The sequence below is a fragment of the Passer montanus genome, unplaced genomic scaffold, assembly GCF_014805655.1.
Source record: "Passer montanus isolate IOZ18808 unplaced genomic scaffold, ASM1480565v1 scaffold27, whole genome shotgun sequence".
NCBI classification, from domain to species: Eukaryota; Metazoa; Chordata; class Aves; order Passeriformes; family Passeridae; genus Passer; species Passer montanus.
In genome coordinates this window covers 1542843-1570648 of record NW_024367372.1, presented here as the reverse complement: position 1 = coordinate 1570648, position 27806 = coordinate 1542843, and the positions used below count along the sequence as shown (strand labels likewise).

Below are 27806 nucleotides of genomic sequence, written 5' to 3'. Positions count from 1 at the left end.
TTTTACAACCTTAAAAATTCTGATTCTAGAATTCTGATTCTACCTGCAGTCACAGAGCTCTGATGCAAGTTTTCAAATTTGGAGTTGGAAGCTCTAACCTGCTGTGATCCAGACTGTGACCCCAAGGCTGGGGACATTGTGTCTGATGAAACCCACAAATGTTGCACTGCAAAAACTATTATGCATGGAGGAAAAACCCATGGAAATCAGGGCCCTGCAGGATGGTGCCCAATATCCCCAGTGATTTCCATGAAACCACCCCTAAACCACCCCAGGAGCCTCCTTTTGAATCGACCTTTGGTGTGTTTGTTCAGAAGAGCTGTGTCATTGCAAACATCCAGCTCCCAGAAAACTCCCCTGAAGTTTATTTTGTCTGTTTTCCTCCCTCCACTGGGAGCCAGAAGGACTTTGGATGCTCTGTGGGACACTGTTTGCAGCAGTGGATGCCTCCTCAGATCCCTTGGAAGTTTTCCCTGCCCACTTCCAAAATCAGGTCTGTAGAAAGGGCTCTGGAGAGGCAGCCCAAGCATGGATTTTGGATGTGGATGACAAGAATTACCTGGAAAATCTCCCAGCACCACACTCAAGATTCTCAAGTCACCCTCAGAACAACCTAGTCTAGGAGAAAGAAAATATTTCAGTTCACCAAGCCCAGTGATTTTTCATCAGGATGTTTTCCTTACCACTGCAATCCAAATAGGCTTTACTAGCTAAAAATAAATCCCAATCTCTGATACAATAATTTCTTCCCAAAGAATGCGGAAAACTCAGAATGCTTCATGCATTACGTTAGTGCAAAAAATTATGTATGTTAAATATGACTTGCTGTCCACTAACAGCTTAAACAAAATGTGAAATGATGGGTAAGAACTGTGGATGACAGAAGTATTGAAGTTGTCAGGTCTTCAGGATTTTCTGTTGGTATTTCCCATCCCTGGTTGACCTCACAACCCTCGTCTTGTTTTCTCCAAAATTACCTACAGCCATTGCTAAAATAGTCTAATAAAACACTTATTCCAGTAAAATCTAATGGTTTTTAGTGAAATCTCACTCAATCTTCAACCCACAGATTTCAAGGTTTAAAGTGTGTTTTGAATTGAAAGTAATTTCCCTCTTATAGAACCAAAGAATTAAGGTTGTAAAAGATCTTCAAGATCAAATCAAGTCATACTAATGTATTTTCAGCAATAATCACAGTGATTTGGGTGGAATGTCCAGTTCCACCTCCTGCCATGGCAGGGACACCTTCCACTGTCCCAGGCTGCTCCAAGCCCTGTCCAGCCTGGCCTTGGACACTTCCAGGGATCCAGGGGCAGCCACAGCTTCTCTGGGCACCCTGTGCCACTATGAAGAGGAATGAAAAAAGAAAGTAATGAAAGGCTGTGCAAACACAAGAGGTTAAAAAAAAGAATTTGAGAACTCTCCAGTCTCAGCTGTTATGCTAAAAAACTTACATTATTTTAACTGATCATAGGAAATGTTTCAAAATTTGAGTTTGCTTCAAATACATTTATTAGACACAGTGCTCTGTCTCCAGAGCAGGGTAAAACCAGCTGACTGCCTTAGGGCTGGTAGGTAGAACTCTGTTTAATTACAACTGCAAAGAAGACTCTACCACCTTAAATAAAGAAACAGCCATTTTATTTAAAGAAACAAATATTACAGACACAAATGTTAGAAACATTACAAGTTCCGAGCAGTTTCTGGATCCTGCTGAGGCAGGGATTGGGAAAGCACCTTTGCACAGTCTGGAATGGTTTGGCTTTGCTCACCTGACCTTCCTAACTCAGTTTCTGCTCTGGTTTTCTATCCCTGCTCATATCAGCTCTGCCAATGCTACAGGAGTTGAAAATGCAGCTGAACATGTTGCTGGTGTTCAGCTTTCTCCCCCTCACACCCATTTCCTGGAGTGTCTTACTCTCAAGGCAGTAAAGGTGGTAGGGAAGCCATTATTTTGGTTCTCTAAAACCACAGGGCAGATTTTGTAGTAGTTTACCCTCCCCAGAAAGATTAACCTACATTTAGCACCCAATATCCCTGCTATCAGGGCACACAGGGTGTACCACAGTACACAGCTCTGCTCAGGGTGTGCTGCCAGGGAACAGGCCCATGAGCAGGAACTCGTCAAAGACTGTGGGAGGGGATTCAACACTCCTCTCAAAAATTGATAATAAACCACTTTCTAACAGACTATTTGGAGCCAGGCACTCTTTTTGCCAGTGCTCTTCAAGCATGGCAGCCAAGTCCTCAACACAGAGGAATTTCTTCCATGAATTCTTTCAGAACACAGACATGGGGAAGGCACCACTTCATCTAGCTCTGCTTGAAGGCAAAAGATGACAATCTGTTGTTGGTGGATGGATCTAAAGGCTTGGATTTTTTGGATACATTTGTGTCCTCTGATTTCTGCTCCTGGCTCTGTTTCACTTCATCTTCCTCAGCTGTGGGACGCTTCCTTTTTTTGTCTTCTGCTGAGTCACTGACTCTTCCTCCTTTTGCTTTCTCAGTCCACACCTTTGAAGGAGACCAGAAAACTACAAATTAGGTCACAAAACTCACCACTTTGTTTTATACACATTCTCACTCCAGTCTTAAGGTACTGAAATAACTCCTGTGATGAACTAATAGGAATTAAGTAAGGAACTATTTGCTCACTTTCCTTTTTTCTAACAACATTCTCCTTCAAAACTGGATTTCTTTTGAAACTGTATGTGAAACTGAAGCTCTTAATTGTCTTTCTGGAGAAATGAGAAACCCAAAAGATTCAACAAGTTAAATGAGAACAAATTTAATCCCCAGCGAATTAAGCCTGGCTGTGTGACTTTGAACTCATTCCTTTTGTTATTTGTTCATTGATTACATTCCTCTCACAAGCCTCACTTTGGAAAAGCTGCTTTCTGATATTGCTTATAATTCAGTTTATATTTTCATAAATTATATGTCATAGATCATGGCACAATTCAAAACTGAAATCCATAAAGATGGATAGGAGTGGAATTTCCAGAAAAAATTCCTAACTGAAAATAACCCAGGGATTCACTGGAGAGAAAAAAATTATAAAACCCACAGAATTAGAGAATGCTTTCTTACCATCCTTTCCTCTGATGTCAGCATTCTAAATCGACTCATTCCTTCTTTTATTACTTCTGCTTCATTCAGATCAGGATTATCTGTCAAAATGTTTGCTTTGTTCTCTTCTAGCCACATCTGGAAACCTGTCTTTGGTCTAAAGCAAGCACACAAAAATTGTCTGGTTAAGAAGATTATAGGAAAACCACATCCTCCCAAAACAACATTTCTGAGCAGCACCTGACTGGGTATTTTTGCTCTCAGAAAACCTCTCAGGGCAGCAGCTCCTCTCTCCCACTGCAGGATGCTCTGAGAACATGCTGACAAGGCAAGACTAAGTCAAGCATTTTTATTAAAGCTGTGATATATATAGATATATATGGAGATTAACATTCCAGTTTTAGAATGACAAAGCATAATGGTTCTCTTCCTTTCTGACAGGGTCCCATCAAGCTAAAAACAGAGCACATTCATTAGCTCAGCTCATCCTTCTCACAGCTCTGCTTGCCACTTGTTGTGGAACATCATCTGTAAAGGTTAACTGAAAGAATGCCAATCCAAATGAGTAATAATTACCTTCATCTTCCCCAGCTAAACGAAGCCTAAATGAAACATGATTGGAATAATGCAGGTTTCATGAGGATTGGGATTGTTAGGAAATACATCTGCTTCCCAGGAAGAAGACAGATTAGAGCCTCAGCTAGGAAGAGATGAGCTCCTCAGGTGATTCAAGGCTTTGAGACTTTGAGATTTTCTAGAGCTGTTGGAACTTTCAGTATTTCCTATACTTGGAACTGTCACAGCAGCATGGTTTCACTTGTCATTACAAGTAGTATCAAGGCAAAAATTGTTGCTTAGAGCCCCAAAATTATATTTTGAACTGCTCATTTATTATTCCCTCCCACATTTTTCAAGTGGGTTCACAAATGTGACAACGTGTGAGCTAAACTTTAAATTTTAATGTTATATTTCTCTGGCCAACCCAACATCTTCAGAAATACAACAGATTTTGGACTTGCATTTCTATCAAAATTTGAACATGGCACTGAGATACAAGTGTCTCTCACCTTCTGTTTTCAGTGTTTTCCTGTGCAGTGACTTTGGCTTCTTGGGACTCATTTCCTGCTTTTTCTTCTCTTTCTTCCACTGTTTTTTCACCAGGATTAGCTGCAGGTGTGCGAGGCTGGAAGAAGGAGGCTGCTGAAGCCTACAGAAATGGAAAATAAGAAAGAAAAAAGTAAAATCACCTCACTCTCAGACAACATGTACCATGTAGCCTAACAAACCCCAAGTCTTTCCTAAAGACATAATAATCACTTGCTTTAATAGAGCATCTAGTCCATCCAATTTCAGCAGAGCAGATGTTTACATTATTTAAAATAAAAGCACAAGGATCAGTACAGAAAGTAATTTCTACAATTGATTTTTTTTTCCTGCTGTTTTATGTGCTATCACAGTCTTTGCACTATGCTTAAATGAATTCTGCCATCTAAGCTGCTTTACTCACAGGGTTTCATACTTGATAACAGCTGGTAAAATTAAATTTTTTGTTCTTTCCTCACTGAAATGATGCAAGAAAGACTACAAACATTACCTGCTTGGTCTTGGGTTTGGGAGTCAGAGGCTTTATAACTGGAGGGTTCTGCTTGTCTGCAGCTCGACTGCCAGATGAAGATGTTTTCTTTGAGTATTTGGTCATATTGTCTAAAACTTTTCCTGAGGGGACCACTGGGTCCTTTTTGCTGGATGACACCTAGCAAAACAAAGAAATGGGTGTTTTATTTATTTTCTGTCATGTTCCCCTCCAAGGTATCAGTTATATTGGAAACTCCAGAGAGAATCTGTTGTGATTTTCAGAGCATCACAATCGAAGCTGTGAAATTCTTACCTTAAATGGATTCACTCGTCCTCTGCTGCTGGATGCAACCAGAACTGTTTCAGAGGAGTGAAAAAAGAATGTAAAAACGTGTGCACTCACACATATATCCAAATCTTTGAGGCACTGTGCACATTTTAGATGAGTAGAAAGACACTTTAATAACGCTGTGAAGATTATGCTGTGAGTGCTCAGCTATTCTTAGTTATCAGAAATGCCACACAGGACCAACAGCTTAAAATACAAACCCAGAGGAAGACCCAGTACTTCCTCCACTCCCAAATCCGTTTCCACTCCTATTATTCTTGCTCAAGGGTTGGCAGGTTGCTGGAGGTCACAGTCTGCCCCTGCCTGCCCACACTCACAGCTCTACCTCAGGATTTCTCACTCTGCCTTGCAAGTAATAAATGTGCTTGTGGGTAGTGAAACAAATCCATTGATCACTGCTCTCATTTCTCCCTTGTGCCAAAGGATGCCTTCATGGCACAGCCAGGCAGGCACTGATTCAGCATTTGGCACAATCAGAAGTGTTATGGACACCATTAGGTACTGAAGACAGGAATATGGAACTTCTTAAAAATAATCTGTGTGACCAGGCCAGGTGGGACAGGGCTTGGAGCAGCCTGGGAAGGTGGAATGAGTTTTAAGGTCCCTTCCAATCTAAGCCATCCCATGATTCTGTGAATTTACCATTTGACAACACTGTTATGCACTAAATTTAAGTAGTAATGGGAGAACAAGGAAAAAAAAAAAAACAGGAGCAGATTTGTGAAGAATGACAAAGGTGTCATCCTTTTATCCTGGAATAAATTATTTGCTCACCAGGCTTTGGAGTAGTCACCTCTGCTGAAGTGACACCTTTGGAGAAACAATCTGGCTCTTCTGAAAAAGGAAAGGAGAACATATTTAAATGCAATAAAATATTGTAGCATAAATTCTTTTTAAAAATCAAACCAAACTGACAAGTAAGGAAGGATGAGACTTGAGCAACCCAGTCTGGAGGAAGGAGTCCTGCCCTTGGCAGCAGGGCTGCAACTGGATAATCTTTAAGGTCCCTTCCAACCCAACCCATTCTGTGATTCCATGATTACAGTAAAATTATCAGAGAGTACAAACACTTTTACAAAACCATCTGTCACCTCTACCTAGATTTAGAGTTGTAAATTTCTTTCTTAAACCTTAAGCTTATTACTTAAAATGTGCCCAAACTACTCATCTATCAATGTACCTCCTGCAAGACTGGAGCTGAAATCAAAGTAACTGATTAGAAGGTGAGCCAGTCCTTTAGGAATAAAATCAGGCAACAGGAAAAAGTCCCCCAGGGCCCCTCTAATGGATACTGAGCACAAAGCACACACAGCTGTGACACAGAAGATGACACACAGTGAACTTGTTTCTCTGCAGTGACTGCAGGCACAGGCTGGAATATGCAGCCACTTAATTCCTTATTAAGTCTGCAAAAGCTGTCTGGATAACTCCCAGTCAATTCAGAGAATGTATTTTTCTTACTCTCTTTATGCACTTCCACAGTTTCTTCTGCTTCCTCACAGGCATCAGTTTCTTCATCATCTTCCACTTCTTGGTCCTGCTGAACATTTCTGCCTGGCAGCTGACCCCACTTGGTGGCAGAGCTGCTGGAACTAAAGGAAGGAATTCAGCAGAAAGGAAGTGGTCACCAAGTCAGCAGGAAAACTGAAACAACAGACAGCAAGCTCACTTACCTAATTTAGGCAATAAGAACAACAACATTTGGCATTTATGTGCATTATACCTTGATTAAACTGTGATTATTAAAGATTCATTAACCACTCCACAACTTCATTGCCAAAACATTTTGCAACAAATATAAATGCAAATATTAAAGATCTTCTCTAATCTTCATGTAAACACATATACCTCCAGTATCATCAGATTACTTTGCTGCAAACATGAATACACACATTATATTCATATATACTGCATATATGTATTTTCTATATATACACATATATAATAGGTGTGTGTATATATATATATATAACATGGATATATAATTTCATACTGAAGGCATCAAGTTTGAATATTTAATCTGATTATTCTCTGAACTCCCAAATAGTAGGATGTACAATTCTTGCATTTTCCTCCTAAAATTTGCCAATTACCAAAATCTGTATAATATACGTAAACAAAAAGCCCATTTCTTTCAACCAAAGCAATCAGTATTAGTGATTGTGATGGACTTTAACTCTCAGAGTGAAGTTGCAGACATGAGATTACAGCTTCCACACAGAATCCAGAAAAACAAGCCAGAATATTTAGAAATTAGTTTTGACTGTGCAGTTTAACACAGAAGAATAAGGAAAAGGCTACAGATAAGTTCAGGGACTTATCACTTCCTTTTGCTTAAATAAGTCCCAAACTTCATACATAAAATTGCTATAGGGAGACATTGCTTTCAACAATATGACATAAATGAATATAAATATATATAATTACTATTATAAATTTAAATATATTAAAAAGTAATCCTATGACAATTTTAAAAAACCTACCAAAACAGACACACACCTTTTGCCTCATCATGTTACACAAAGCAGATGCAGGAAGGAGAGGAAAGATTGATAGCACAAAGAGAAAAAGAATGCAAAGCCAACCTGTAATATGTTCCATAGTTTTGAAGAGCTGGGATTAGTTAGGAGGGAATAAGACTAAATAAAATAAACTGAGATGGGATATTGAAAGAAAGGGATGGGTGGAGAAAGATAGGATTTTAAGACAGGTGTGGAATGAATCGAGATTGAGAGACTGAGACGAAGAGGGGAAAAAAAATAGGTGGGATTCAACCAAAGGTAGGGAAATGTGGGAAGAAAAAATTCTAGTTAGAGCAACTTAGCATTGAGCCTGCTTTGGCTCTGAGGCTGCTGGACACAGGCACACAGGAAGTGAGGAGAGGAGATATTTCCCTCTGTGCTGGTATCCTGGGACTAATGAGTCCTCACGAATCACCACCAAGGATGTGTCATTTCAAAGTATCATTTCCAAGCAGAGCAACTCGAGCTGTCACTTCACCCACAAATTCCCTGCAAACTGTGGGCCACAGAAGTGCATCAAAACCTCACCAGAGCAGCAAAAACCATCCTAGTTTTTTAGCCACGGAAATTCGCCTTACCCAGCACTCGAGTGCTTTCGGAAATCCTCTTCCTCCTCCTCATCTTCCTGTGCTGCTGCCAGCTCTGAGGCTTTTTCCATAGCCACCTCACTGAGGAGCTGGGCCAGGTTGAGCCTGCGGGAGCGGGAGGCGTATTTGATGGCCAAATTGAGCACGCTGTGGGTCATGAGGTCAGCGAGCTCCACGCAGCGGGACTCGCGCTCCAGCTTATAGGAAAGCTGCAAGAGAAGGAGCCTGGGGAGTCACACACCTCAGTTCCACAGCTCCCTCAAGACTCCAGGAGCAGCATATCATGGTCTTGGTGGAGTGAATGAATAATGATAAGACATCAACAATCATGAGCTACAGATCAAAGAAAAGCTTTGTTATTTCCTTCTTCCCCCACACTTCACACTGTAGCCCACTTTTACCTGAGTCTGAACTAGCTGGATTGCCAATCACTAGCCAGACTCCTAATAAGAGGAATCACATCAGCATTTACATCAGATGCCATCTACAAATAAATTATAGAATCATAAAATGGTTTGGGATGAAAGGGACCTTAAAGCTCATCTCATTCCACCCCCGTGCCATGAGCAGGGACACCTTCCACTGTCCCAGGTTGCTCCAAGCCCTGTCCAACCTGGCCCTTTGCACCTCCAGTCCCAGGGAGAAATCTTAGGGATTCTTTCTATTATGTATTTGTACTTACAGCAAACAGCTTCATAAGAAGTTCCTGCTGTTCTTTCACTGCCTGATTTTTAGCATTTTCATCAAACTCGTATCCATTTTTTGACAAGTAATCCATGTGGCTGTGAAATAAAACAGAACGCCAGTACTGCTCCTGAAAAAAGGGGAGAAGGACGAGTGTTGGAATTCAGAGGGGAAAAACAGTCCATAACATAATACATAATAATTTACAATGTATTTTATCCACTTATTCCTAAACATTCCTTTCCTCTGATAATGAGGGTGAGGGGCAGACAATTCTCCTTCACGTCAATGCCTACCAAGGAAAAGATGGATAACACCACACTTACACAAACTGATCCAAACAGTTGCCATGTATTTTGAATTCCATTTACATGACAGGCTTGCAGCAGGATGAAACCTACATGTTCACCAATACACTATCAGGACAGACAGCTCTAGAACAAGTGATTTTATCTGCTGTCCCACAGCAAACTGGAAGAGCTGCAGAATAACTCAGCAAACTTAGGAGTTTACCTGAGAGACACATAAACAGAAACTATAATGCAAGTATGGCTGTTAGACCAGGCTAGCCTTTTTCAAAATGATTATAAACTTTTCAAAACCAGTATGTTTTCATCAGATGTATTAGAATAACTTTTCTTTACCTACATATACTCCCTCAAGCCAAATCAACAGTTCCTGGCATTCTCATCCCATTATTTTGGGTAGAAAGAGGAATGGCAAAGTATCAGACAAAGAACAAAATACTTAACCAAATGAAGAAGAATTCATTAAAAATGTCAGGGTGTTTACTATTGAAACTTTTAATCTACACTTATATCAAAGAGAATAAATTTCAAATAGCATTAAACTGTTCGAAGGCTGAGGTTAGAAATGTATGTTCATTTCTCTTTTGTGCATTACAGCTGAGCATTACAAGTTTGAAATACTTAAACCAATAGAAATTGAAGAATAAAGACAGTTCTTTTTCCAAAAAGTTGTCCACAGGCACATCTTGCTTCAAACAGACTCTAAATAAGCCAAGACAGAAGACCTGTGTTTTCAGTGATTATGAATTTGGATACTTAACAAAATTTCTGAAAGACATCTAAAATAGTAAAACCCAGACATATTCAAGGGCATCTTGACTGGGATCCCCAAATCTGGTATCACAACCCACTAAAAAAAACAAGAGCGAGAAAGATTTCAGCAGTCAGAAACAGATCATGTGTAAATACCACTTTGCATCAGCTCTGCCAGTTTTATTTTGTGCTCTTCTAGGAACAGGTGTGAACCAAACCAGAGAAGCTCCACAAAACACTGAACCCAAATAACCCCTTTGGCCATGTGTTTTCCTCAGGATTTGCACTGTTCCTCTTTCACAGCAGAGGGGATTTACAGGAGTCTTGTGTCATCCCCACTCCAGGGACACCTGAGCCCCCCAGCTGCGGACTCCACACCATTCCATACCTCCATCTGTCCCTTCTCTGTTTCAACCTGACAATAAGGCAGTTTAAAAGGCAGGATTGCTACAGCAGGTCGTGGCAGGGTGGGAGGGAAGCGGGCTCCTTTGCAAGGGATACACCTGTGCACAGAAATAAAACATCACCAGATGTTCCACATCCAAACCAGGTCTCCTAAGCAGCAAGATTAAGAGGATTTGTCCTTTGGAAAGTAGCAATTAAACAACTGGCTAAAATACAGCAATGTGTAAGATTGCATGATAAAGGGTTATCTTTATATGGCAAGCAAGAAAAGAGTTCAAAACCAGCAAGGCACATGCAGCTCTTGTACACACTTTTTAAACTCCAAATGTGGCACGTAATACACTCTGATCTTGATGTCACAGAATGTTTGTTTTAACAGCTGTTACAAAAAGTAAATGCAATATATTAAAATCAGAAACCATTGAACAACTGAAGGCACAGACTTATTGCTTCATTATATTTAAAGGAGTAATTTCTGGTAACAATCACTTAAGCAAACCATTGACTGGGGAAGAGCTGTGTTTCCTGCAGCACCAATGCAGCATTGACAAAAACATCTGGGTTTCTAAGCTGCTGTTTTAGAGACTTGGAAAAAAAGAACAGGAAGCATCAGTGTTCTGGCTATCTCTTAATTAAGGCATGTGGTGTTTCGCCAACAACCCTCCCCCTTCCTTATCTTCATTATGCTGCTGGCTTTGAGTAAAATGTGCTTAACAATTCAGAGAGCAGCATTCTCCCTCTTGGAGTACAAGGAAAAACTCAGGATGAGAGACTCACAGTTGACCATCTTATCAATGTGATGTGATCTGCACATTTTTGGTGAATTTTCTGGAGGCCAACATAAGGATTTGGAGGGAAAAACAGACAGGGAAGTGACATTTTAACAGAGGTATCAAATTATTTCCCTTATTCCAAAAAAGCAGAGTATTATGAAGAATGCCACATAAGTTTAAATAAAATTCAGTCTCCCACCAAACTCTACAATTGTCTGTAATTAGTAAAGTAAAAGAGTCTAAATTTCAGTAAAATATGTGAGCTGATGGATTCTGCCCTGGTAGGAAAAGGACACAGACCACTGAATAAAAACTGCTACAAATAAAGCTTAGCAACAAAATGTCCAGCATGCATGTCACACTAAAGACAAACAGTTACTTAGACACACCAATATAACATTTTATAAAGAAATGGCTAGCTTTTAGCTGAGTATTTTACATACAAAATGGTTCTTCAAGGCCACAGTCTAAATATTAATGAAATAACAGCTCTGATTTATCTGTGTCTGATGATGCAGATGAGTTACTGGATTGGATTATTTTCTAAGTCAAAAAAGGGGAAAACAAATGGGGAGAAAAAAATATAGCAAAAACCCCAAAAACTTGGAAAAAAAAGAAAAAACAACCAAAGCCATCAAAAGCAGAAGTAGATTTCTAACAACCACCATAACTTCAGAAAGTTTCTCTAGCAAAATGCAGTTTTATGAATGTGTCAATAAAGTACACACACACCTCTGAGCCAATTAATCAGTCACAAATTAGAAAACTCTAATGAGTTACTCCAAGCCAGTTTAATAAAGAATCCTCCATGCAGAATTCCATCTGGGGAGTTACCATTTGCTGTGCATATTTACCAGGCACCTGTTTCAGCACCAGCTGAAGTTTGCAGTTTTGTAAAAAGGGATTGAAAAGGATTCTCTAGGACTGAAAACCAAGACAAACAAAGCATGAATTATCTGACCTGAGCTGCTGGGGCTTTTCATGGATGCCAACGACCCAATAATGATCATATTTCCCTTTGCAATGCTCTCTGGTGTTGCACACTGGAATCCAAGTGTTCCCAAACCCTCGGTTCAGCATCCTCACGGCTCCCTCAGAATCCACATAACAAGGGGTACCTGTTTGTAACAAATGAGAGCATTTCCTCTGGCAGGCAGCAAATTACAGCCCAGCAAGGTGGGAGTGGTGGGTACAGCTGGGAAATGATGGTTTACATTATTTCAGACAGACATCCTCTCTCCCAAACACGGCAGAAATCAGCTTGGAAAAGGCAGTTTCCTTGGAGAGATGCGCCACCTTCTGTCAGCCAGCACCACTGCTGGTCAACTGACAAGTTCAAAATTAAAACATTTTATGGAGAAATCGAATTTATACTGCTTGGGCAGATTCCCAAAGGAAATCCGCTATTATACAATTACTTTTTATGTTTATTATAAAAGGTCCACCCAAGATACTAACTTTAGGGGGTTGGGGTGCTCTTATGGTGTATTAACAGAGTTTATTTCTTTTGGCTGAGCAGGAAAAGCAATCAGGAGAACAAGTTCTGATAACATTTGAATGGGAAAATATTAAAGATTTCTGAAAAATATATTGAAAGAATAGAAAAACAGAATTTGTTTATTGTTGAGGAGGCTGGAAGAAAAAGTCCAAGTCCCAAGATCTACATTATTGAAAGGGCATTAATTAGCCAAACTTCTCCATACAATAGCAGGATGGTTTGGGTTGGAAAGGATGTTAAAAACCATCTTGCTCCACCCCCTGCCATGGGCAGGGACACCTTCCACTATCCCAAGCTGCTCCAAGCCCTGTCCAACCTGGCCTTGGGCACTTCCAGGGATCCAGGGGCAGCCACAGCTTCTTTGGGTACCCTGTGCCAGGGCCTGCCCACCCTCACAGGGAAGAGTTTCTTCCCAATATCCCATCTAACCCTGCCCTCTGGCAGTCTGAAGCTATTCTTCCTTGTCTTGTCCAAAGTCCCTCTCCAGCTTTCCTGTAATCCCCCCAGCAGTGTCAGCATTTCCCATCACCTCTCATGCAGGTGTTTCATACCTTCTGCAGAGAATCCAAGCCACACCAAATAGGATTTCCTTGTCAGAGAAAGAGGATCTCCATGCACAATTTGTCTTTTCTTCCTTCCTAGCTCCATCAGCTGTACCCCAAGGCACTGGTCCCCATCAAACCCAGTACCTAGGAAGAAGTTGTTCAGTGATTGTGTTAGAAAACAGAAGAATTGGCTAAATTAGTTTTGAATCAAAAATTAATTCTAATGCAGTGTTACCCATGGATACCACTGTCAGACACACAACTATTTGATATTTTGGACAGACGAGATGTGCATAACAACAACTTCCTTAATTTCCTGTAGTAATTCCTTCTGTCACATCTGAAACCCAAATTTAATTTATTAATTTCAGTGTTGCAAAATTCTCCCCTTCCCCACAGTTTAATCTCAGCATCCCAATACCAAACACAGGCTCTGCTGTCAGAAGTCACAGGTCTGTGGGTTGTGATGGATGTGCTTGTAAAAGCATCACCCAGAAGAGGAAAAGGACAAACACCATGAGGAAAAGAAGAAGAAAACACTGGTGATTACAAACAAATTAATCAGTGTGTGAAGCCAGTGAGAAGTGAAGATTGAAAACAATCCCAGTTCAAAAAAAAAAAAACCAAAAGGGAGAAAACTACCTCTGTGATAAACAACCATCAGCTGCTCTCCATGTCCTGCCATGGACACCACTGGGCCTGGGAGACTGAAGATCTCCTTCTGGACTCCTCCCACTGTGAACACACGGACCAGCAGGGCACTGGTGGCACAGGCAGCCCAGCCCTGACCCAGACAGATGGCCTCAATCTCCTCCTCCTTGGGCATATCCACAGTCCACTCCTTGTTGGCATCCCAGGAGCCAAAATGGATGCAGTGGAGCTTGCTAAGGCAGAGACAAAGAACCAACAAACATCTCAACATGAAGTAAATACAATATCTGAAAATACACCGGTATAATAATTTTTTTTTTCTGAGATCTCTGATGGAACTACAGGTGGCACTGTAAATTTGAAGTGGTCATTTGCAAAGGTGTTGCTCTTATTATTCAAAAACTGAAGACCCAGCTTGACCCCCAGCACTGTAGATTTAAAGTCTCTAAAGCCTGAAGCAGAGAGAGTCAAAAGGTCTGAGGGGAGATTTTTTAGATGGAAGCAGGTAATGGTCCTCCTTGGCACCCTGAATGCCAGCCCTCATTAGAAGTCAGTCATGCTAGGTATCTTTCAAAGGGAAAAAATATTAGAAACTTCAGTTCTTAATAATTGAAAACTGCCTATGACCAATCCACAGACATTGTGCCTTTTGAGAGGTTACCCATTTCCACTGAGGAAAACACTGACACTTTCAAAATCAGTCAACCAATATATAACAAATAATACTTTTAAAGGATGCTTTTCAACTTACCACAAGGCTGTATGTGTGAAAATAAGAAGAAAGCTCTTTCTTCAAGATATTTCCACATAAACCAACAATAAAATACTGTTGAAATTGTTCTTAAATGCAAGAACAGAGTTTAGCTGGCCCAGCTGCTTAAACCTTTCTATGGTTTCATAAACTTGTCTTCTCCACACTTGAAATTCTTTTGGGTGTCTCCAAACATCTCCTTAGCAACAGTGTGAAAAGAAATAGCTGAACTCTTATGACCAATCTTTGATCTGAGCAGACTGAAAAACTGTTGTTCATGATTACAATTTCCTTTGAGTCTGCATTGTGTAAAGTTTCCAGTATACATACATTTGAAAAAGGAATTAAGAAGAAATTCTTAAGAAACAAATTACATTTTTCGATACTCTTGAAGTCTTCAAGTAGGTGGAAGCTAAAATCCTCCTTGAGAGTGATCCCATGCTCCAGCAGAACCACAGCTGGCACTGCAGGAGGGCTGAGCCACCATGGGATGGGACTGTGCCACCACCACTGTCCCACCACAGGGGGACAGGTCCTATTCTGACTCAGTGTATTTTTGGTTTGTTGGGGTTTTTTTTGTTTGCTTGTTTGTACTATTGCATTTGTATTTTTAGTTTTCCTATTAAAGAACTGTTATTCCTATTCCCATATCTTCGCCTGAAAGCCTTTTGATTTCAAAATTGCAATAATTCAGAGGGAGGGGGTTTGCATTTTCCATTTCAAGGAAGGCTCCTGCCTTCCTTAGCAGACACCTGTCTTTTCAAACCAAGACACCCATAAATAAAAAGCACAATCAAAACCCAAAAATCAGAATCTGTCAGAATCGACAGAAGCCGATAACAAAAGCCGAAATATTTGAAGCAAGTTAAAAGCACCTCCCTATTATGGGGTTTTGCAGAGCAAGGCCATGACTTACCTTGCAAGCTCCTCTGTGCTCTCACAGGCCAGCAGGATGGCTTCAGTGGAGAGGTCAGCCATGGTGTGGCCCAGGGAGTTGGGGAGGTGAGTGGCGTGGTGCACGGAGGTGTCGTGGAACTCGATGTCTATGGCGTTGTCCTGCTCGTCGTTGTAGCAGCGAATGATTCCGACCGAATTCCACACCTGGCAGAAGGAACCACACACCCAAAGAAACCCATCAAGGCAAGTGTCTTAAATCCATCAGATATGCTGCCCTAAACCAGCCTGCTGTAATTATTTTATCTGGAACCAGAGTGGGTGGCAGGCTGGAGAAAGACTGGAGACCTGAGTAATCAGGATTTGTGGTTCAAACAGCTGAATTAGGCAGAAAGTAGTTTCTCTCTCACTGCTCAGCCATCTCTCTCCTTCCTAAATTAAGTGTAAAAGAACTTTATAGTGAATGTTTAACATACAAGTCTTAACAGCACAAAATTATCCACAGTTCTGACATAGAAAGGAATTTTTAAATGCATTTGCTAGAATTGAGTAGCACGGGTACAAACTGCATAGCTTGATTTTGTCTTAAAGCAAAGTATTTATTTCTAAAGCAACTGAAATGTAAACCAAAACATTATGGAATCCTTGTGTGAAAATAAAGCTACCTTCCATTATTTAGCTTCACACTGTAAAGTATTAAAAAAATATTTGACTAGATTAAAACATGACATGAAATGGACAATATTAAATACAAAACTAATATTTTAAATCTAAATAACCAGCTTCTAAATCTAAATAACCACACAGATTTACCATGAATCGATGCATCAGATGCACAGGAGTGGAGCCAGACTGGAAGGGCTTTTGCCTGGGGGTTGGCATTGGCCCATCATAGACAGGCTGTTGTGTAGATGATGGTGGCAAAGCTGAAAAGCCACCAGTCTGATCATCACCATCATCTTCCTTCTCAAGAAGACCAGAACTAGCTTTTATCAACCCAATATCTAGAAGAAAAAAAAAAATCTCACACACAGTATTATGACAGAATATAGGTTAAAAAATTTCAAACAGTCAAGATTTCTCTGGAAAAACAAAGCAGAATATATCTGAGTAGAGGATGCTAAAAGGTCATCCCAGTAAAAGAGCTCTGGAAAACCAGTTCATTGTGTACCTAGCGAGTTATCATCATCATCATCAATTACTGCCCGTCTCCCGTGGCCTGGGGCTTGCATAAGGTCATCAGCATCATCCTCATTCTCTCCAGTTTTTGGGGAAGAAGGTGGTTCAATCACATCCCCACTTAAATAATCATCATCATCTCCATCAAACAGATCATTGTAGTCCTTGGCCACTGCACTGGCAACCTACAACCAGATTATCCATCAGTACAGAACTTCCTCTGGACATGGAACTCAAGAAATAAATTAACACACAAGAGGGAACTTGCAAAGCACAAAACAGAGTGCTCCACATAACCTAAATAATGAATTTCATTCAAGAAGTCATTGGTACTGAACACCTTGTCATTGGGCTTCTCCACATCACCAATATTTTCCAACAGCCCCAGATTTCCTTCATTGTCTGTGTAAGCAATTTGTTTATGTTTAGGGTGCCATGCCAGTCCACAAATTGAGTATTTTTTCTCATGCTTCATCCTGAAAAGAATATGAAAATAATGGATTTTAGTAAAGTCCTCAGGGCAGAACCTTCCCCTCCAAGAGTTATTGCAAAAAGTGATAATTTTTATTAGTACAAGAAAGCTATATTACACATAATAAGATAATTAATAGGCCACCTTCAGAGTAAACAGCTGCTACAAAAACAGAGCAAGTCTTCCCTTTCTACAAAGAAAATAATTTAAGCTTTAAGAATATGATTCTGATTGATTTTTAAAACAACAGCTTCCTGATACACATTTAGAAGACAAAGGAACTCCTAAGCACTCATTTATTCCAGAGCCATACAGTTATAGAAGGAATATTATTTGTTTCTCTTGAATAAACTGATAAATTAATACTCTATCTTTTCCACCCTTTATCCTTACCAAAATCATCCCATTAATTATTTACATAAGATGTAAATAATTCTTAACATAGAGATTGCAGTTACAATAATGTTTCTTACACAGAATATTCAGGTAATTCTCTTCTTCTCTACTTCATTTAATAACACCTTTGATTTTAATTGGGGGGATATTTAGGGTTTTTTAAGAGCTTTAATTAACCAAATTGCACTTGCCAGTCTGTCCTTTTTGGTTTACAGGTGAGGATGGCTGACTGACTGACCTGTTTCCCTCTCCCTCTAGAAAAGATGTTACTAGGTTCTGGGATGAGAGGAAATTTTGTTTCAATCAAAGCTATCCTTTAATCAATCATCAGTTTCAAAAATAATAACAGATGTACACAAAAAGAATGATTCTGGGATTTAAACAAAATCCAAGTCCCTTCCCTAAGGTGCCTGACAGGTTAAACCAGAAAACCCTGTAAATCTCAGTTTTTCAAGAGGCAGAGTTCTACACTTTTGCAAAAAAGTTTTACAGAAAAGACCATAAAATTTTATTTTGAGAAGAAGAGATGAACTTGGGGATTGATTTGTGGAACAGCACTGAATACCTCTCTATGCACTGCTGGGTTTCCACATTCCACACCACTAAATTCCCATCCACACTTCCAGCTGCCAGGAACTGCCCACAAGGAGACCAGACCACAACATTCAAGGGCTAAGGCAAAAAATAAAACAAATAATAATAAAAAGTGACCAATGCATGCACAGTATTCCTATTCTGGAGCTTAAAGCACACAGACAATCTGGAATAAAAAACTATAAATATATAATCATCTTTAGCAGACCATATCCAGCCTTCTGTATATGGGCTGGGGTTACGTAGCTCTCTTTCTTCAAAGACTATTATAAAAACAGTTGCTTAAAAAAAACACTCTTTAAGATAGCACAGATATTTTTGTTTCAGAACATGCATCTTCTCTCATTAAACAGTGCCATGAGGCCAAACAAAACCCAATTCTAGACATGCAGAAACAAGCAGAGTGTATTTTGCAAATTCAGCACTAAACATTGCTTTCTTTATTTTGAACTTCATACAGTCCCATAAATCCAAGGCTGTGTGTTCTGCATTTTAATAACACTAGAAGGTAGTTCTCTTCAACCCAAAAATTCCCAAGCACATAGTGAGGCCAAAAGAAAGAAGGTGGCACAGTCAGGTCTACTAAATTTCAGCTCAGTAAAATAGAAAGTGAACAAGTGACACCTCTGCTCCATACAGGAACAATACTCCTGACATTTTCCCTAAAAAGCTCTGTATTTAGAGCAATTTGTGAAAACAGATGTTCTTCAGCTGCAGTGGGTGAGACACCAGCAGACTTCAGAGACCTGGTGGGTTACTATAAATGAAGGAGGGGAATCAGAGCCACTGGAGGTGTTTGACACCACTCAGCATCTCTGCCCTGATTTCCAACAGAAAGCAAAAGGATGGGAAATTAACAGAAAATGTGAACAATCATTACCAAGAGAAGGGGGCCAGGAAGAGGTACTGTGCAGAAGACAATTTCTAGCAGAGTAACATTTAAATTACAGAGTATTTAACAAGCCCCTGGTTTCTGCACCTACCTGTGTGATGGAGGCATCTGACAGATCAAATTGACTATCCCAGCTCTCTCTTCTGAACAGTTCAACAACTTTATCTACAGGAACTGCCAGCAGCTGCTCAAAGGAAAAATATTACACCATTTAGAACAAGTTACCTGTCAAACAGAACACTCAAGCAGCACATTTTCTTCATTCAGAAGCCTCACAGATGTGACTGCCTCAGGATTTAACAGCTCTCTAACATCCCAACCATGCCAACTGAGAGAGCAAGCTGAAGTAATTTAAATTACAAGGTTCTTTAATGCTTTCCACAGGCAACAGAGCAAAACATGCCTGTTTTTACTGTAATCTTCATTTCCTTCTGGCAGAGAATTGCACCATAAGGTTATAAGTTCTAATTTATCAAAACATGACACACACACACACATAGTTTTCAATGCCCTGAGCACAAGGCTTAGGTGATTCTTTACCCTCCCTCCCCAGACTCCTTTTGATCAGGTTACAATTTCTCAATAAATCTGATTTTAATAGCTGATTCCTAAACCAGCTCATTTCATTTTCCATAAAACCATATAAATGTTACTGGCTGGTTATTTCTTTAGGATTTATCTTTGTTAGGATTCTAACAATTTGCTTTGTAAGAGAAGCAGGACAACTGCTTACATTTTGAATACATGTGTGTGTGAAGAATTAGCCTAGAAATGGAAAGTATTTGGTTTTATGCAATATGGATATTGAAACAATTTGTACTGAGGGTGACATTCACTCTTCCATGGAAAATTGAAACATAACACTGTCATAGCAGCCAGGGATTTTGAAGAATCATGGAATCACTCAGGTTGGAAAATCCCTCTAAGGTCATCAACTCCAGCCATTAACCTGACAGTGTCATCTTCACCACTAACCCACATCCCCAAGTGCCACATGGACACAGCTTTTAAATCCCTCCAGGGATGGGGACTCCACCACTGCCCTGGGCAGCTGGGCCAGGTCTGACAACCCTTTTGGTGAGGAAATTTTCCCTAATATCCAACCTAAACCTCCTCCTGATGCAAACTGAGGCCATTTCCTCTTGTCCTGATGTTTGTGACCTGGGAGAAGACACTGACCCCCCCTGGCTGCAACTTTGATCTTCAGGTGAAAAGAAAGGGAGCAACTTACTGAGAAAATATTTACTGACTAGAGCAAAATTTACTCAAGGCAGAGAAGGACAGGACTCCTTTGATGCTCTATTGTGAACAATTTGATTATTTCCCTCGTGTACAATGTTCCTTCCTCTTCAAGCACACCAAGGCTGTTTAATGCTGGTTAGGGCTGATAGCTGGACTCCTGCCAGACTCAGTCTGGAGCTTAAAGAAGGAGCCATTTCCAGCTTTTTATGTTTCCTAAAAGGGAACTTCACCCCAAATATTTTCCTTACTCCCAGGAGGTGCAATTTAGGCTTGCCCAGATTGAATTCTACCATTGGACTCAGAGGCAAAAGAAGGATTAAGATGTGATAAAAGAATGTCTCTTACCTTGCCAGTGCCAGGTTGCCAGGCAAGCCTGCAGATTGATTTAGCATTTATCACATCATTACATTTCTGCAGCAGCAGCCAGCTTTTCGTGCATGTCTGAAGACAAAATTTTAAAAAATAAGCTTTTTAGCTCAGCAAAAATCTGCTGTTTAGGACAAATTCTTAAAGGAAACAGGTGGGGGAAAAAAACAAAAGGAAGAAATATATCTGAACTGAAACAATCTCTTTCATGAAAATACAGTAGTACATACTGCCCTAAAAATAATTTGTCAATGTAGCCCTGAAACTATTTTAATGACAATAAAACTACTTGTAACAGAAATAAGATCACAGAACATGTATTTTTAACAAAGTAGAGAACAAATGAGCCCATCTATTATTAGGTTATAGAGAAATGTGGCCAAAAAGCATTTGTCAAACCCAGATCAACTGCAGCAAGGTGACACACCACAGCCTGAATATGGTCCCAGATGTATAAAGAATGAATGGCTGCAATCTCAAATCACAGCATAGATTCATGCATCAAACTGCCCCAACCCTGGAACATTCTCAATATAATTTCCCCAGAAGGCAGCCACTGTCAGTCTGGAACATGAGATTTCACACAACTATGCTTGTGTCTTAAAAAAGTAGCAAGCCACAAGTGTGGGGGGGATATTTTCAACTGCACTTACAGGAATAATTCCACAGGGATTCTTATTCCAGTCAGTGGCATTTAGCAAAACTAATGCCATATCCATATGCAGAATTGCCTTATTAAAGCCTTTACCTGAAATTCTCAGGTTCCTTAGAGTTCTAAGAGCAGAGGCTATATGTGTTTACTACAGTTAATAAATTGCTTATTATAATCAAAATTCCTCAGCCCTGAAATTCTGAAATGAGGAATCTGATGTCAGTTGCTATCCTCATTTTGTTCTTGGCACTCACAGTGTTGGCCAATTAGGAGAGATGAAGGGAAGGAATCAGGGATTTCACAGGCAGGAAGAACAAAACACAGCTACCCAGGCAACATTTCATAATCAGGTTTTGGAATTTCTCCCAGAAGCAGACAGAAGTATTCTGTGAAGTGTAGCTAGATTTCATCCCCAAAAGGAAAATCCTACTCCAGCAGGGTTATTTCAGTCCAGCTCTTCTTGCTGTCTGTGAAATCCTGCATTGCTTAGAAAAGATTTGAGGTGGAAAGGGCAGCCTTTACCTGATCTGCAATGTTCCAGACTCTGACAGAACCGTCACAGCTCGCCGAGGCCTCGGTGAGAGAATGAAGTAAACAAATTAATAATTAAAGACGTGGAGAAATTAATGCTACAAAATTGAAAAATCCCTATAACCAATGCCACACACACAGGGTACACAGGCAGTTTTAAGAAGAAAGCCTCCCTGTTTAAGCCACTTTAAGATTTAAAACTTTCCAATGCTGTCATCTTGATAATTGTGCTCAGCTCCAAGCTGCTGTAATTACAAACCCTCATACTTCAAGTGAGCTATTTATTTGAAAAAGAGGCTCAAAATTAATATTACATATCTTTAGTGAGGCACCTTTTCTCCTCTAAATTAGATTCCAGAAGAACACAGACAGTAACTGATTAGTAAAGCAAAGACTGAGTTCTCCTGGGATGCACCAAGTGGTGACACTCCATCACCAGCAAGGTCAGATGAAATGAAATTGTCTCATCTGCCCAGTCACTGGTTGGTTTTTTTTGGTAATTTTTTTTTTCCAAGGAAAATGAGATTTAAAGCAGAAAGAAAATAAGAAATGGGTTTTTTTTACCAGGTAAACATCCTTGGGGTCAAAAGAAAGGCTTAAAACAGGAGCATCATGTCCTCGGAATGTTTTCTGCTTGCTGCTATCAGTCACCTCCACAACTTTGATCATAAAGTCACTGCAGATGACAATGACATAAAATTGTTAACATTGCCATTAACAATGACAAACTATGTTTTTATGGCAATAGAAATTAGGCATTAAATATCTTTTGGGGAAGTTACAGCTCTCAACACTATATGATGTAATGGAAAATGAGAATCTTCAGGCTTGTTATAATAGGAGTCAGGCCAGACTGGTTTTAACAGAAAATTATTTTTGTTCATGTCAAAATTTATAAAATATGGTTGTTTTTGAAGATATTATGCACACCCAGACCATATATCTCTTCAAAATATTCTACATGACCTAATAAAAATCTCTGCTCAGATACCAGAGAACTGATGGCTTAACAAGAACTATCTACTGAGTGGGACCAATATTCATTAGCATAATTATTTGGCCAAGTGGCTTTTTAAAAAAGATGGTGCAAGTAGTTTATTTTGTGTGACTTTTTAACAGGATTTTTAAGACTATTTAGGGCATCAGATACAACGAGAGGATTTTAATAATTTCATTCCTTCTTGCAAAACTGCAGCCAATGCTGCAGTTTAACTCAAAATATCAATCCTAACTCCTAAGACAAAAAGTTCCTGTGATAAACTTCAAGTACCGCTCCCTTTGAAACCTCATTGCAATACCCTCAGAAATTTCATTTTAGGATCTAATTCTATAGGGTTAACCATTACTTTTAACCTTCTTCAAGTAATTCATGCTAACTTTGGCAGCCAGTTGGATGTTAAATTCATATACAACTGAAGTTTGAAGATTTCATATGAAAATGGAGAAATCTGGGACAAATAAAAGCAATTCTTCTCAGCTGCACTCCTTCACTTCATGGCTTTCACCATTCTCCTTTAGTATGACACAGAGACCTCACTGAGGGGTGGCCTGACAGTCTTGTGAGCTCTTTCTCCTAAAAATGTGGGAGCCCTAGCCAGGCTGCAGGAGTTCTGGGGGGTTATAAAAGTTTTAGAAACAGCAAAGAGTTTGCTGTCTGCCTAATCTCTCTAATCAAAGCTGGATCCTGGGGCAGAGCTGTTCTCTGAGAAACAAGCACTAGCAGAGGGCCCAAAGCCATGATCCCTGTCAGATCTGGAGATTACAGTGGTTACTGCCCAGCCTCCCAGTTTTGGTGGAGCTGCTGCCAGAGTTCACAGTCCAGCACGTTCATCCAAAATGCTTTTCTGGTTCAATTCACACTTAGAGGAGTCAGGAAGCAGATCTCTGCCATCTCCCCTGTGGAGCAAATTTCCAGAAGAGTGGCAGACAGTTTGAATTAGCTATAACTGCCCAAAGAGTTCACCAAATCAAATTAAGAATCACTGAGCCTTAAATACACAAAAAATCCTCAAAAATCCATTGCCTGTTGGCTATTTTGCCTCCTCTGTTAAAGGACTAGAGTATATGCTGCAAAAGCACACATGCTGCCCTAAGAAAAGAACTAAACTACATATTAAATTCCCCTCAGGCAAGTCTTGAAAGTGTCATCTGTTATCATTTGGCAGATCAGTGATGCTTATGCCAGAGAATGACTCAAAGCTCTCACACAAATCAGAACCAATCTAACTTTTAGATGTGCACATTCATCTGCAGCTCCATGATCCTGAGCAGTTGGGACATCATCCTCAGCTCCCAGTGACAAAACCCTTGATGAGAGGAGGCATCCAGAAGGGTGAACACTTGTGCTTCAACTGAGAGCTGAAAACACTCAAGAGAGTGTTTTCAGAAAGAAATTGTTTCACAACACCAGACTTCTACATAAAACTACTTGGTGGATCAAATATCTCCCAGAGCATTGTTTCCTAAACTCCCCTTCATTCCTTTCTTCCCCTCCATGCCCTTGAAGGCATTTTCCAGCCCTCAGAGGTTTGTGGGTTCGTGACCTCGCTGGTAACAACCAGCCTGTGAGGGAGTTTCCAGATTCTGAAGAGCAGCAGTGCTTTTCCTCACTCATTACCTGGATCCTGCAGCAACTTTGGTGCCATCAGGACTGAAGGTGACATGGTTGACAGGCATGGTGAAACGAGTGAGGATCCCATCTGGAGCTCCCTCAGGAAATGTGTGGATTTGGACAGTGTTGTTGGAGACTGCTGTGATCAGCTTTCCATTCTGACAACAAAATCAGCCACAAAATCTATCAGTTAAAACATATTTATGCCACAGAGACAAAAATCCTGCTCTGATGCCCCAAATATTTTGGCAGATTAACTTCATTCATTCCAAAAAGATCTGATAGTAAAACTAGTACAGAAAATACTCTTTAACTTATATTTTTTCCACCCAAAAATACAGACAAGCAAAGTAACTTTAATAATTTATCACTTTAACCAAAGTAACTTGCATGCTATTTAGATCTGCTGCAGCATCAGGAGAGGGCACCCTTGGACTGGAATTCTCAGTTAAATGCCATCAGGGAAAGATGAGTAGTTCATGAACTATATCTCACTTCTTTGCAGAAAAGAGAAGGCAGATGTTTACTAAAAATTAATCCAAATTTTTAAAAGTGCAAAACAAAAGAAATAATTATCCTATTCTTGGAAAATAATACCTCTTTGAGTGACAATACTATTCCTCAGTTGTACACAGCAGTAAAACTTTAAAATAAAGAAATGTCTTATTTTCTTCTTTATTGTATGTATTTTTTGGGGGGGAGGCAGGATTGTGGTTGGGGTTTTTGTTAAGGTGTATAAAATGACAGTAAAAATCCTGAAGGTAAAGGAAGCAGCAGTCAGTAGCAAATAACCTAAAAAAAATAAGAGACTAGATTTATTACCTAGATTACATCCACATCTCAGAACAGTCCCTCATGGCATTTCATTAATGAAAGGTAATTTTTGAAAAAGGATTGCCTGACATTTAAGTCTCCCACTGCTTAAAAAAAACACATCCCTCAAAACTAGGAGCACCTTTTTCAATTTTTCCCAGGATTTTTCCTCATCTATTCTTTAATAGCTTTAGCAATTTCTGGCTCAGCCACTGATTTGCTAAGAGAATCCATTCAAGTCACCTCACTTGGTTTGTGAAACAATAATTAATGTGATGGAAATCTACAGCAAAATACCCTAAAAATCAATTATGAAAATAGACTTTACTGGTATTGAGGAATAGATACATGATGTATGTTAAAAAGGACATAAGAAAGAGGATTCAATTAAGGCACTAATTCTGAATACGATTTCAAATGATAATTCTTACAATGCAATACAAATATGTTAATGCTCATTTATTTCCTTTTTCATACTGCTCTACAAAATCACAAATATTTGAAAAACAATTAAATTTCTCCTTATCATTGCCAGGTTAAATACACAATATTTAGAAGTGATGTAGGCTTCTGGAAGTCTTCTCTTCTAAAATTACCACAAAGACAATATTTTAGACTCACTATGATTAATGTAATATTAAAAAGAATGGACATGAAGGAAATAATGTGACAATTCTCAAGCCAAATACATGAACATGAGTAGTAAAAATAATTATTTTCTATTACATAATTATATTCAGGGACACTGGGTCAGAGGCATCTTTAGGCCAAACAACATTTTTGAGAGTGAAATGTCAACCAATTATTTAAAAAAAAGTGTTACCAAACCATTAGTCACTTTGTGAAAGCAAGTTTTGATTAATACAGATTATAATTCCTTGGACTTTAACACAGGCCCCACATAAAACAACCTCTTGGCTTTCTTTCTAATACTTGATCACATCCTATGCTGGGAAAATTCTTGCAACTCACACGGTGAGGAAACACTGAAACAGCCTAAAAAGTTCACTGCATAATTAGCTTAATCTGCTGGGTTTCTTTCTCAGAATGGAGATCAAAGTCAGAAATTAATATAACTGAACGTGAAGGAAGAGGAGGGAAAAAAGCATTACACAAGTTCAGTGTAAGTTATAATTCCTCTACAGCTGTGTCTGGGGGAGGTAATTCCTGTTTATTGTTACCCACAGAGGCAGCATCCCTGAGCTGGCAGATCTGCAGGAAGACCCACAACTGTGAGGAGCTGTGTTAACAACCCTACCTTTAGAGCACATGAGTAGGCCTTTTCTCCCACATTAATGGACTTTGGATCATCATCATCCAGGTTTTCCCAAATCCTAACATCTCCATCACTGCCAGAAGTCACAATACAGCTGTGGAAAGAGACAGGATTTGTTAACATCCAGGAATCTGAATCCTTTTTGAAGCATCTGGTTGGAATGCCAAACAATGCTTTTTGTTGGTTTCAAGAGATTGTTAGCAGACCATCTCCTATGAACTGTTTTTGCAATGATAATGAACTTAAGAAAGGACTAAAATAATATGGACCTTAACCATAACCAGTATATAACTTGCATCCTCTGAGTTTGTTTTGAGAGGACTTGGGGATTTTTTAGTTTACTTTTTAGTCTATAAAAAGCTAATACTAAATATATAGTTTGTATTTATACATTCAAGAACTAGCACAAGGAAGAGATGAAAATACAGCAATCCCAATATTGCATTCCTTCAACTATATTTTTAATTTCTTAGTGCATACATAAACGTATTTACTCCCACACTACACTGATTTCTGCTAAAATCTATGAGGTCACTCTCATAAAATGTGAATATAGAGTTTATATATATATACATGGGGATATATATATGCTTACATTTAAGTTATAAATAAATAATTTCTAAACTCAGAGCACCTAAATATGTCACACAGCCAGTCCTCAGCACAGGCAAAACCCAAAGGATTTCTTGGACCATGCCAGGCCATAAATGCATCCCAGTACCTCACACAGCAGTGGCTGACAGAGAAACTTACAGAATCATTCAGACTGAAAAAGCCCCCCAAGATCGAGTCCAACCTCTCCCCCAGCACTGCTGAGGCCACCACCAATCCCTGTCCCCAAGTGCCACACCCACACAGCTTTTGAATCCCCCCAGGGCTGGGGACTCCACCACTGCCCCGGGCAGCTGTGCCAGTGGCTGATTGCTCTTTTAGAGAGGAAGTTTTTCCTAATATCAAACTGCTGGGAAAGCATCAGACAGGAACAAGCCCACTCCTCTCCTGGCTCTGGGAACGGGGCTGCCAGTGTCATTACCTGCCAGTGTCATTGAAGCAGACATCGGTGTGTCCCTCGGTGTGCCCGTACCGCATCGGCTTCTGCTTTGATGGCATCCTTGCTCCCACCTGTCTGCTCATGGAGAGGAAAAAAGGAGAAATGGCATCAGTTAAAAGGAAACACTTCAGGAAGAGCATCAGATGGGGGGACAAGGCGAGAGCTGCTGGGACACCCACCCATTCAACCACCTGAGGGGATGGGGACATGGGCTGGGGACACACCAAGGGGATGGGGACACAGGATGGGAGATGAGGACACTGTGGGGATGAGGACATGTCATGGTTTGACCCTGGCACAGTGCCAGACAGGGCCCCCATGAAAGGGTATACCACAGTCTCTATCACTCTCTCTGGGGGGGCTGCCC

At 39.9% G+C, this 27806-nt stretch overlaps 1 protein-coding gene across 1 annotated transcript; it reads right to left on the bottom strand.

The window, feature by feature from the left end:
* Positions 1-1624: 1624 nt before the first annotated feature.
* Positions 1625-27509, bottom strand: WDHD1 (WD repeat and HMG-box DNA binding protein 1). The gene is made up of 25 exons (XM_039712682.1): positions 27422-27509; positions 26371-26482; positions 24306-24457; positions 22253-22364; positions 21680-21730; positions 20485-20580; positions 18989-19081; positions 17977-18083; positions 16884-17019; positions 16536-16728; positions 16178-16368; positions 15387-15571; positions 13711-13952; positions 13075-13212; positions 11987-12143; positions 10236-10350; positions 8785-8916; positions 8094-8311; positions 6455-6585; positions 5768-5827; positions 4958-5001; positions 4664-4822; positions 4137-4276; positions 3091-3226; positions 1625-2514 (listed from the first exon to the last, which is right to left on the bottom strand). Exons 1-25 carry the CDS (start codon positions 27496-27498, stop codon positions 2314-2316), a joined length of 3378 nt encoding a protein of 1125 aa, XP_039568616.1. The 5' UTR covers positions 27499-27509; the 3' UTR covers positions 1625-2313.
* Between the last annotated feature and the right edge of the window lie 297 nt (positions 27510-27806).

What these genes read in the sequence shown, in the direction of transcription:
- WDHD1 (XM_039712682.1), bottom strand. Translation starts at nt 27,498, where the DNA reads ATGCCATCAAAGCAGAAGCCGATGCGGTACGGGCACACCGAGGGACAC. An exon ending in GATGGTTGTTTATCACAGAG is followed by an intron (nt 13,213 to 13,710) that starts GTAGTTTTCTCC and finishes ACTTCTTCCTAG; the next exon opens with GTACTGGGTTTGATGGGGAC. An exon ending in GGTGACTACTCCAAAGCCTG is followed by an intron (nt 5,002 to 5,767) that starts GTGAGCAAATAA and finishes CCTCTGAAACAG; the next exon opens with TTCTGGTTGCATCCAGCAGC.